Source organism: Zea mays, chromosome 8, assembly GCF_902167145.1.
Source record: "Zea mays cultivar B73 chromosome 8, Zm-B73-REFERENCE-NAM-5.0, whole genome shotgun sequence".
NCBI classification, from domain to species: Eukaryota; Viridiplantae; Streptophyta; class Magnoliopsida; order Poales; family Poaceae; genus Zea; species Zea mays.
Genome location: NC_050103.1, coordinates 57,220,345 through 57,232,779, shown reverse-complemented (window position 1 = coordinate 57,232,779; position 12,435 = coordinate 57,220,345). Strand labels below are relative to the sequence as shown.

The 12,435-nt window shown below is 52.7% G+C and overlaps 1 protein-coding gene across 2 annotated transcripts in view; it reads right to left on the bottom strand.

Annotated features, from left to right (window-relative positions):
• Positions 1-1,481: 1,481 nt before the first annotated feature.
• Positions 1,482-12,435, bottom strand: part of LOC103635221 (RAB11-binding protein RELCH homolog) — a 55,543-nt gene continuing 44,589 nt past the window's right edge. For both annotated transcript variants that reach the window (XM_008657735.4, XM_008657737.4), the window contains exon 20: positions 1,482-2,144. In XM_008657735.4, coding sequence (XP_008655957.1) covers positions 1,780-2,144 — 365 coding nt within the window. In that variant the 3' untranslated portion in view covers positions 1,482-1,779. The remainder of the gene's footprint in view (positions 2,145-12,435) is intronic.

The window sequence follows — 12,435 nt, the reverse complement described above, 5'->3', positions numbered from 1 at the left end:
TAACACGTCCACCTCTCGAAAACAAGATCAAACTATGGCCCTCTAAAGATCCTTCCTCCATTGAACACCCTTGAAACCATAACTTCATCTGGGAGAAACAGCAAGAAATCTTCTGGCATGGCCCGATGAATAGACATGTTATATGTATTGACGTTGAAGCTTTGAGCTATTTCTTCGATGATGTCAACTGCTAGAACCTCCAGTCTGGTACCAACAACTGTGACGAACAGGGCCCTCCGCAGTGCTGCCTCTTCCCTTGCCATCTCAGCGGAGAATTCCATCACACATGAATGGGGCTTCATGGAATCAGCATGTTGCACAGCCCCCTCCGAGACCAACCCTCCAGAGGAGGCAGAAGCAGGTGACTGCCATCGCTAATCATGGACATCGCCAACCGCAGCCCACCGACGTTTTTCCCAACGCCTCTTCCTCTCCCCTCCAATGACCAGTGGAATAGACTCTCCGGGGCCCTGGGCCATGAACGGTGGTGAAAGGAGTTCTCCCCCGGTGGTCGGCTGTGATGGAGCAATCGGCCTCCATATCGATTCCTTTCGCTTGAAACCTTGAGAGACTCCTCCATGCAGACCGGGATCCTGCATCTTTCCGAGACGCTGCCACACCGGAACACGGCCAACCTGATTCTCAGGGTGCGGCCTCACTGCCCTCTGAGCCACCTGAAGTGGACACCCGAGAGCATGGTAGCCAAATCCCTGGAACCGAAAACAGCGTGTAGGATGCCGGCAGAAAGCAGCAAAATGAGAGGGAGAGAGACAATTGAAGCACCGCCCTCAGAGATCCTCAGGGGACCATCGACGAGGAGTGGGAGGAAGACGCCTAGCACGCCTATGGACCACCACCTACCACCCACCCTCAGCTAGAGGCGGACGTGTAGACTCTTGGATTTGCACCACCTGGGCGGCCGACTACCCCACCGCACCGGGCAGAGGGGCTCCACACGATCGAGGAAGAACAGTAGCCCCCAGGGGAGGAGTGGAAGCAGGGCTCCCTCCGCTGGAGAGAGCTGCCTCTTTGTAGGAGCACGGCGCCACCCAAGAGCCACCGGAAGATGAAGAGATAGGGCTGGCGTTACTCCATCTCTGGAATTTTGATCGCCCAGCCTGGGATACCGAAATTGTGTGCACAGTGCGCCCTGGCGCCAGGAGAGTGTGATTTGTGCTGGTGTTCGCCGGGTTTAGAGCGAAGTCCAGCGAGGGGCTGTGGCGGTGGGTGTGGGCGCCAGGGAGGGGAGGGACGGGGGGTTCGGAGCCATCCATCTTCTCATTCTCCGATTTTTTATTTCAGCGGGATATGTATTGTGATAGGAGTGCGGAAGATAGCCTAAGTATAATAGGCCAACACATCTGAAATCCATCACCGCAAGACACAAGCGATCGTCACTTCTCACAACGGCAAACCAGATCAGAGTTTGCAAAGTTCAGAACCCACCGTTCCTTCAACCAAAGCAGATCAATTACATGATGTCAGCCAACTATAACATCCAAATTTCAGAAAAGATGGGCAAAGTGTCTCATATCTAGTTATATATTTTATTTATAAAAACAAATGAAACAAAGACACAATTATTAGCATCTTATAAATGAGCAGCTAACTACAGGCAACTTACATACAGGAAGTTTGATGCTAGATTTGCAACGTCAAATCCTTTTTTTTTATCTCGGCAAATAACATACAACCCTTGAGGTATATTCTGTCAACTTACAAACAAAGAATGTGGTATCGGCAGCTATGTATGTAATTGATCATTTCAATCTAAGTGCATCACTGTCCTTTGCTTTGACCTCGCAATATGTCTCCAAAGCCGCTCCTCATTATGCGACCAAACCTCGTGCTCTCTGGCTGAGCCTGCAGGTTTTGCTCAGGAGCGGTGGGGCCAGCAGGATCATGTTCCTCGCCACCTTCTTTCTTTGTGAGGAGACTGTTCTCACCAAAGAAACTGCTGACAGATGATGCAATCCCAAGATGCGCCCCCATTACCTTGCTAATGCTTTCCAGCGTACCCCCTGACCTTTCCCGGCTTATGATTTCTAAAGCCTCCTTGTGCGCAGGGTCTAGAGCATCCAGATCTTTTAACAGATTTTGTATTGATGGCAGAAGCAAATCACGTATACCCATAGCAGGAAGATCTGCAATGACCAAAAGGAAATAGAAAAGATAAAAGTAAATAAACATAAATGAAGGATAGAAAAGCTTTGACGCCCCGTTTGAATCATTGGAATTGAATTCCATTCTAATAATAGTAATTTAGGCATATATTAATTAAGATAATTCAGTTTTATACAAAATATATTTGTATACTATTATTAGCAAGATGTCGGAGATATTTATGTGCTACATTTTTACTATAGAGGAGTGAGATGAAGAGTGTCATGTAAGTTACAGAGTAGAAACAAATTCTACTAATGCATAAAATCATTTCCCATCATCCTTCACCCCATGAATTTGAGATAGGCTTATATATGAACTTTGAAAAGTGGTGGCATGTCAAAATCCAAACTAAATAAGTTACTTTATTGAGTGAATTCCAATTCCTCTAAAATGAAGGGATCCAAACGCCCCGTGAGTTGAATTGAGCAAATATCTGAATCCGAGACATTCGTGTTGTATTCGTATTCAAAAAGGTCTATATCCAAATTCGAATCCAAATTAAAATGTGTTAGAAGGTAACATCTGGATCCGGTTCTATGCCGAAGACTGGATGTAGAGACGTTCTGTCTGAACCAGTATAAATCTTGTGCCCACCGAGCACACCGTCCGGAGCCTAGAACACGTACATAGAAATTTACTTGTCGGGGCGGAGGATCGAAACACCAACACTTTGTGCCTGTTCGTGTTGGATGCATGTCACGAATAGAACATGATCCGTTCCTGAGCTTCAGTGAATCGGCGAACAAGTTTTGATGAACAAGAGATCAAACTCTTCAAGTTCTACAAGGCTAAAGACCCTAAGCATCTGTTTAGTGAAAGCAAATGTCCTCTGATCTATTATGTGCTATTCACATGAGAACTTACATTCCCGTACAACATGATTCAACCTAAGGATTGACTAGTTTTTTTATCCCATCATTGTTACCTTTTTTGGGTTGGGGTGTGATGATTAGCTTTTATGCTAGTGCTAAACTTAATTAATGAACATGATAAGACATATTAATGATATGATGCTTCCAAGGTTTTGATTATGGATTTGTAACATCAAGGAGGCTCAGACTGCATCCCAAGTACTTCTCTGTAAGGACCGGTTCGTTGAGAGGCAACCCCGGAAAATAATGCAGCCATGAGCGTGGTATGAGACGCCCTTAGCTAACTAATTAGAGGAACCTGAGGTGTAGTTACTTCGCCGTCGTGCCGCCAATGGGGTCTGAGGCACAATGCTTGCTCTGATGAGACTGGGTGCCGAGATTCTTTCGTTTGCTTTTGTTAGTCACCCCCTTTGGGGAGAGGTACTGTGTTCACTAAACTCGTAGAAACCTAACGGAAGACAATACCTTTAGGAATTTTTTTAAAGGTTACGTAGTGAGACCGTGATAGATCACCATGGGAGTGATCAATGGGGAGTAGTGCTCCTCGGGCATAAAGGAAATCACGGCTCATAGGTAAAGTGTGTGACCTGTACAGAGGGTTGGAAACTAGTATATGAGTCGTGCTCACGGTTAAAAGCAGCCTTCCTGATGATGGTTTTGATTAAAAGCAGCCTTCCTGGTGCGACAGGGCCCTTCCCCATGCCAGTCTGCACCTCCACGTGTCTGGACGCGCCGCCCGCGCCCCCGGTCGCCACCTCCATGGCTCCTTCCCCTCCAACCACGGAGGCCATGCCCTCCCTTGTCCTCCAGCCGCCATGGCCGGCAGTCGCCCGCCCCTCGGCTTTCCTTCCCGACTGCCACTTCCTCTTCCCCCTATTGTAGCCAGCGACTCCCTCTCCCTTGCATCCGTCCACTGCAGCCGACTTGGGCCGCCCACGCGCTGTCTTCTATGCCGCCGTCGCCATCTAGCGCGTCGTTCCTAACGCTGACATCGTTTAGCGCGCTTGTTACACCCGGTTTCAGAAAGCAAAACGAATGCGAACATGTACGTGTTAGAATCAGAACTCACGTACACAACGATTACATAAATGACTTATCATCGCACAATAATTCGAATAATAATAAAGAGTAAGTAATATTATTACAGACCTGAGTCATAAAAATCATTTATATTAAAGTGCACATAATAGAAATGTAGCCAACGTAAATAAACCCATCACAGGCAGCTGACTGGGGGAATTCGCTAGTCTAATCCTCGAATTCGTCGAAGTCCTGGAACTCCTGGAGATTCGCTTCAACGCCTTCCTCTTCGTCTGAGCAGCGGTTGCATCGAGAGCAACCTGGTGTTATGTGAAAGCAAGTGTGAGTACACATCAACGTACTCAGCAAATGCCCCGTTTGGCTAAAGTGGACTAGCTTTATGTGGAGTTAGGCTCAAAGTAGTTGCTTTTAATACATCAAGTTTTATTATTAATATAAGCCATGTTTTAATATTAACCCCAAGTTATTAGCCCGTGAGATATCTCCTCAGAGGAAATATCAGTTCTTGTATTCATGTTTATCATAATCAAAACCATCATCATAATCATTATATCTCCAATCAAAGATTATGATGATGGTTTTGATTATGATGAACATGAATACAAGAACTACAATGATGATGATTAGAGATATAATGATTATGATGATGGTTTTGATTATGATGAACATGGATACAAGAACTGATATTTCCTCTGAGGAGATATCTCACGGGCTAATAACTTGGGGTTAATGTTAAAACATGGCTTATATTAATAATAAAACTTGATGTATTAAAAGCAACTACTTTGAGCCTAACTCCACATAAAGCTAGTCCACTTCAGCCAAACGGGGCATTTGTTGAGTACGTTGATGTGTACTCACCCTTGCTTTCACATAACACCAGGTTGCTCTCCATGCAACCGCTGCTCAGACAAAGAGGAAGGAGTTGAAGCGAATCTCCAGGAGTTCCAGGACTTCGACGAATTCGAGGATTAGACTAGCGAACTCCCCCAGTCAGCTGCATGTGATGGGTTTATTTACGTTGGCTACATTTCTATTATGTGCACTTTAATATAAATGATTTTTATGACTCAGGTCTGTAATAATATTACTTACTCTTTATTATTATTCGAAGCATTGTGCGATGATGAGTCATTTATGTAATCTTTGTGTATGTGAGTTCTGATCCTAACACGTACATCTTCACATTTGTTTTGCTTTCTGAAACCGGGTGTAACAAGCACGCTAAATGGTGCCAGCGTTGGGGACGACGCGCTAGATGGCGACAGCGGCATAGAAGACAGCTCGTGGGTGGCCCGAGTCGGCTGCAGTAGATGGATGCAAGGGAGAGGGAGTCGCTGGATACAATAGGGGGAAGAGAAAGTGGCAGTCGGGAAGGGAAGCCGAGAGGCGGGCGACTGCCGGCCATGGCGGCTGGAGGACAAGGGAGGGCATGGCCTCCGTGGTTGGAGGGGAAGGAGCCGTGGAGGTGGCGACCGGGGGCGCGGGCGGCGCGTCCAGACGCGAGGAGGTGCAGACCGGCATGGGGAAGGGCCCTGTCGCACCCCAGTGGGAGAGCCGGCTAGCTGGCCGTCAGCTGCGCCTGGCCGTGCCAGCATGGAGGGGGTGGGCTGGCCGTGCCCGGCCAGCATAGGGGCGCTGCTCGGTTACAGACACCATGGTGGGCGAGCAAGGGTTGCATTCGGCCGCATTGGCAAGCTCGCTGGGGCTAGAGTGAGGGCATAGGGGCATGTTGCGTCGGTGAGGGGGTCCTCGCTTGAGGAGAGGATGGCTGCCGAGGTCGAGGAGGGGCTGCCATGGAGGGAGGGGCGCTGACGGTGAGGCTGAGGGCGCCGACGACCAGAGTGGGCAGGGGACGGCCACGGCCGAACGGGTGGCGGCGACTAGATGGTGGGGAGGGAAAGGAGGGGAGAAGAGACCTTGCTAAATACCATGGTGGAATGTGTGAAACCCTAACCCTAATCTAGGATTGGGAGTATATTATATAGAGGTGTTAGTTGGGCCAAGCCCATTACAATAGGGTAATTAGGTAATTGCAGTAAAACCCTAACCTAACCCTAAACAGGAACCTAACAACTCATTCCTTTATGAATGAATACATGTTTGTTTACTCGGTAAATGAATGTTCAGTAAAAGGGATTAAAGGATAAGCAGTTAAGCACCACCTTGTCACCTACATGTTAATATGTTTTGGTGTGCTTGTCAAGTTAGTAGTAATAGATGTGGTTCTCTTCAATGGTGTTTGCATCATACCATACATATCTTGCATCTCCTACACATTATTTTTATTCATGCACCACGATCATACTTATAAGATAGCCAAAAGAAGAGACGGTTCTAGAGTACAAGTTCGTGGAAACCTCGCAAGAGTAGCAACCGAAGAAGAAAATGTTCATGAGCAGCTCCCGGAGTGTCCTAACCATGTTGCCACTAGCTTCAGCAAAGGCAAGCCCAGAGCACATTAAGTCTTCTATCTATATTCAACTGCACTTGAACCCTATATGTTTTTTATAAGTGTGCATTAAGTTGATAAAAGTTTATTCAAACTTGTCCCTACATACCTGTCTAGAAAGATGCCCTACAACAACTCTATTAAGCATAGGTTGCTTTATGCTTAACCATGCCTAGATCGATTGAAGGGTGATTTTCCTCTTACCTGCGAGATATACCCGCTACTTATCTTACTCTTGTAATCTAATATATCATGTGGAGGTTGATAACTTGAGAACAGGCACGGACCATGTTATTATGGTTACTGATGGTTAGGCTTGGTCTGTCTCTTTGATCCCGCCTATATTGGTTAAGGACCATATCGTTGTCTAGACCTTGGTTGAGATTGAACGTACCATCGTACTGTAAGTAGAGGGACTCTAACTCTCGTCAAGAGGATGACACTATGAGTTGGGGCAATTTTTCTGTTTATTTCCTCAAACACTACACAATGACATACCCATCTAAGGGTTGGAGACACATATTTATAGCCCTAGAGGCTGCACTACCACACCTTCTCACACACACTACACAACAGGATTGTCCTCTAGATGCTAAAGAGACTACAGAGGACAGTCAAAAGCGACTGCTGTCCTTTAGATGCTAAAGAGACTACAGAGGACAGTCAAAAGGGACTGTTGTCCTCTTGATGCTAAAGGGACTACAGAGGACAGTCAAAAGGGATTGTTGTCCTCTAGATGAAGGGACTACAGAGGACAGTCAAAAAGCGATTGTTGTCCTCTAGATGCTCAAGACTTATTCCATCATTCCCCCCCTAAGTCTTGGGCGTCGTCTTGTGGGAAAGTTGGGTCATCCCGGACATGGAGCAAAGCTCAAGAAACTTGATCTTCCCAAGGGGCTTGGTGAGCAGGTCTGCAAGCTGATCCTTGGTGCTGATGTAGCGCGCCTTGATGCTCCCTTCTGCCAAGCAGTCTTGGATGAAATGGTATCTCAGCCGGATGAGCTTGCTCCGTTCATGGAACACTGGGTTCTTGGCCAATGCCAGAGCGGACTGGCTGTCCACCCTGAGTTCCACCGCTCCGGTGTCTCTCTCGAGGAGATCACCGAGCAGTCGAGCCAGCCAGAGCGCCTGAGTCGAAGCAGTGGACGCCGCTATGTACTCAGCCTCGCAGCTGGACATGGCCACCACCTGCTGCTTGACCGACTGCCAGCTAATGAGGCACTTGCCGAGGAAGAAGAGAATCCCGCTTGTGCTCTTGCTAGTGTCGATGTCACCGGCGTGGTCGTTGTCGCTGTACCCGACAAGGTGTGCCTCCCCAGGGCACCTCGGGTAGTAGAGACCGTGGTCGAGAGTCCGCGCAACATAGCGGATGATTCTCTTCACAGCCTGCTCATGCTCCGTCGTCGGTCGCTGCAAGAACCGATTAACGTAGCCGACGGAGTATGCCAAGTCAGGCCGTGTGTGGACGAGGTAGCGAAGGCTCCCCACAAGATGCTGGTACTGTGTAGCATCCACCTCCTCCGTCGTGCTGTCGCGACTCAGCTTCAGCCTCTCCTCCATCGGAGTGAGAGCTGGGTTGCAATCGGTGAGCCCAGCCAGCTCAACAATGCGTTTGGCGTAGGCGGTCTGGCGAAGTGTGATCCCGGAGTCTCCCTGGTGCACCTCAATCCCCAGGTAGAAGGAGAGATGCCCCAGGTCACTCATTTGGAAGGTGGCCTTCATTTCTTCCTTGAACGCTGTCACCTCTGCATCCTTGGCGCCGGTGATCACCAAGTCGTCGATGTAGACACCCACCAGCAGGGCACTTCCTCCATTGCCCCGCCGATAGATGGCCGCCTCGTGCGGGCTTGGAGTGAAACTCATTCCTTTGAACGTGGAATCCAGCTTGGCATTCCACGCCCTCGGTGCCTGTCGCAGGCCATAGAGAACCTTGCACAGGCGCAACACCTTGCCCTCCTTGCCAGGGATCGCAAAACCTGGCGGCTGGTGTACGTAGACCTCCTCCTTTAAGTCGTCGTTAAGAAACGCCGACTTGACGTCCATGTGATGAACGTGCCAGCCCTGTTGGGCTGACAGCGCAAGGAGGAGTCGCACGGATTCCATCCGTGCCACGGGGGCGAAAGCATCGTCGAAGTCGATCCCCTCCTGCTGTAGGAAACCGCGTGCCACCAAGCGAGCCTTGTGCTTGACGATGGCGCCGGCTTCATCCCTCTTCAGTTTGAACACCCATTTAAGGGTGATCGCGCGATGACCATGAGGGAGATCAGCGAGCTCCCAGGTGCGGTTCGTCTCAACCGCGTCCATCTCCGACTGCATCGCGGCACACCAAGCCACATGTTTCTCGGCCTCCGTGAAAGACCGAGGCTCACCATCGTCGCATGCAAGATGCAACTCTCCTGCCAGAATGCGAGACGCCGGGCCCGGCACCGACGGGTCGATGAGAAGGCCCTCCACCCTTCGATACCGCAACGGCTCGCCGTCGTAGCACGCGTCGACGCGCTCCTCGTCGTGGGAGAGCGGGGTCACGAGCTCCACTGGGTCGTGCTCGACACGAGCTGGTGTCGGAGAGGACGTTCCCGGAGAGGGTATCGTCGGTGCTGGAGTACATGGTGGCGAAGAGCTCGCTGTAGCCGGAGGCGTGGCTGGAGTGCGTGGCGGTGAAGAGCTCATTGTAGCCGGAGCTAGAGAGCGTGGCGCTGAAGTCGGTGGAGACTTGGGGGCTGGGGTAGACCTGCTCGGAAAGAGTTGCCTACTCCCCCAGCTCCCTCAAAGTGGACGTACTCGATGGTGAAGTCGTACGTCGGTGTCGTGTCATCGTCCACTGCCTTGTCCCACGCCCATCCTCGCCCTTCGTCGAACACTACGTCACGCGCCGTGCGTACACGCTGTGTTCCTGGGTCAAGGATGCGGTAGGCCTTCGAACCCTCCGCGTAGCCAATGAACACCCCCGGGGTGCTCCTATCGTCGAGCTTGCTGATGTGGCCGAGCTCCTTGGTGAACGCGAGGCAGCCGAAGACCCGTAGGTGAGAGACCGTCGGCTTGCGCCCATGCCAAGCCTTGTACGGTGTCATCCTGCTGAGAGCCTTGGTGGGCGAGCGGTTGAGGATGTAAACCGCTGTCACCACCGCCTCTCCCCAGAAGCCAGCCGACATTCCCCTCTGTCTGAGGAGAGCCCAAGCCATCCCCATAACCGTCTGGTTGCGCCGCTCGACGACGCCGTTCTGCTGCGGGCTGCTGCGGGCTGTACGGCGCGGAGTAGTGGCGCTGAACGCCCTCATCCGCGCAGTACGACGCGAACTCAGCCGCCGTGAATTCGGCGTCGTTGTCGGTGCGCAGCACGCGCAGCTTGCGGCCACACACCGCCTCCACAGCGACCTGCACACGCCTGATGGCGTTCGCAGCTTCTCCCTTGCTACCAAGGATCATCACCCACATGTAGCGGGAGAGATCGTCGACGAGCAGCAAGAAGTAGCGTCGTCCTCCTGGTGTGGCTGGTGTCACCGGGCCACACAAGTCCCCATGCACGAGCTCGAGCCTCTCCTTGGCTCGGAAGCTCGACTGCTGGGGAAAGGGGAGTCGTCTCTGCTTTGTCAACACACAGACATCGCAGAATTGCTCCACATGGTCAAGACACGGCAGGCCTCGTACCATCTCCTTGGCACTGAGCCGCTTCAAGGCCTCGAAGTTAAGGTGCCCGAAACGCTCGTGCCACTGCCATGCCCCGTCGTCTCGACGAGCAGCAAGGCAGCAAGGTTGTGCCACCTTCACATTGAGGATGTATAGCCGATTTGGACTCCTGCGTACCTTGGCAAGAAGGCGACGAGAGGGGTCCCAGATCCTCATGACTCCGTGCTCGACCTCCACGTGCGAACCGTTCTCATCCAGCTGTCCCAAGCTGATGATAGAGTTCCTCAACGCGGGGATGTAGTAGACTCCGGTGAGCAGCCTGTGCTCACCAGACGCGGCGGTGAAGACGATTGAGCAGGCGCCCTTGATCTCTACGCCGGAGGCGTCCCCAAACTTGACAGAGCCTCGGACGCTAGAGTCAAGCTCGGTGAAGAACTCCCGTTGGCCGGTCATGTGATGAGTGGCGCCGGTGTCGAGGCACCATCCTTCGATCACGTCTTTGCTGGAGCCATCGCCGAGGAAAGCGCGTGCTTTCGACTCATCAAGGTGGAGGAGTGCCGCTACGGTCGGCGCCGCTGGAGATAGCTCGATGCTTGCATGTGCTACGAGCAGAGCCTCCTCCTTCGCCTCCGCCTGTGCGACGTTGGCCTGGCCACGTCGTGGCTGTCGACAGTCCCTGGCCCAGTGGCCAAGCTTGCCGCAGTTGTGACAGCCGTCGTCTCGTGCCGGCTTCTTGTTGCCGACGGCGCCGCCTTGGGCACCTCCACGGGCACCACCCTCACATGTCCTCGCGCCCCGGCCAGGGCGCCTCCACGCGCCTTGCGCGGCTTGCCACGTTTGCGGCCTCGTGTCGAGGAGGACTCCCCCTTCTTCTTGTCACCCTGACAGGCCTCACACTGCTCCCGAGTGAGATGTAGCTTCCCGCCGATAGTGATAGGCCCAGAGGGAGCCTGTGGTTCGTCGCCGTCGACCACCTTGAGACGACCAATTGCCTCTTCGATCGTCATCGTGGAGAGGTCTAGCAGAGACTCGATCGAGCGAGCAACTGCTTGTACTTCTCGGGGATGCAACGGAAGAGCTTCTCAACAGCTCTCTCCTCATCGTAGGTGTCGTCGCCGAACTGCACCATCTTCTGCAATAGAGTGTTGAGGCGGAGAGCAAAGTCATCAACATCCTCACCTGGCTTGAAGGCCAGGTTCTCCCACTCCTTGCGAAGTCCCTGCAGTGTGGTCTTGCGGGCACGATCGCTGCCGATGCGGGTCGCAGCGATGGCGTCCCAGGCCTCCTTGGCAGTCCGCTTCTGGGAAAGCGAAAATTGCATCTCGGGCAGGACTGCAGCAATGAGGGCATCCAGCGCCCGTCGATCCTCGTGGTAGTCGACGTCGCCGTACCGAACTGCTTCCCACATGTGGCGAACCTGGAGCCGTACCCTCATCACCGCGGCCCACTCGACGTAGTTGGTCTTGGTGAGGGTAGGCCACCCACCGCCGGGACCGATGTCCCTGACAATGGCCTGGGCCATGCGGCGACCATGGTACCGATCCAGGGAGGGAGAGCCGCGCCGCCTGTAGAGGCCGCGATCTCTGTCGACTCGATCGCCGCCGCCGGGAGCTCCGCCGGCGCGTCTACGCCCGTCTGGGCTGCCGCCGCGTGCGCCCTCGCCCGGAGCACCGTCAGCGCGTTGGCGTCTATCTGGGTTGCCGCCACGTGCGCCCCCATGGGGATGTGCAGCTGCCCATTGTGCCGCATGCTCTCGCGCTGCTTCCCTCGCCAGCCTGAGCTCTTCGTCGGTGTTGTCGTCGACAGAAGCAGAGCTACCAGCTCTACTGCCGCGCAGAACCTCGAGCTGTGCTACCGCCGCACGTGCAGCATCCGCCGCCTCCGCTGCTTCTACTTCCGCTCTCGCTGCTGCCAGTTCCGCCGCCGCCAGCCGTGCTGCCCTCGCCGTTGTCGCTGCAGCCGCTGCTGCTGCTCGCTCATGTTCTTGTGCCGCGGCGACCTCGGCCTCCTGCTGGCGCCGCACACTCGAAGTGACCGAGCGTAGGGACATGGTGGGCTAGTGAGGGGTCACTGCGTGTGGAAGAGGTTGTCTCAGACGAAAGGCTGTTCGTCTGAGCAGGAGAGGAAGGAACAGTTGGAGCTCTTGCTGCCGACTGAGTGTGGGGAGAGGCGCGGGAAGGAGACGAGCAAGAGATGTTTAGGCTGCAGGATAGTTTGGCTCGGATACCAATTGTAAGTAGAGGGACTCTAACTCTCATCAAGAGGATGACACTATGA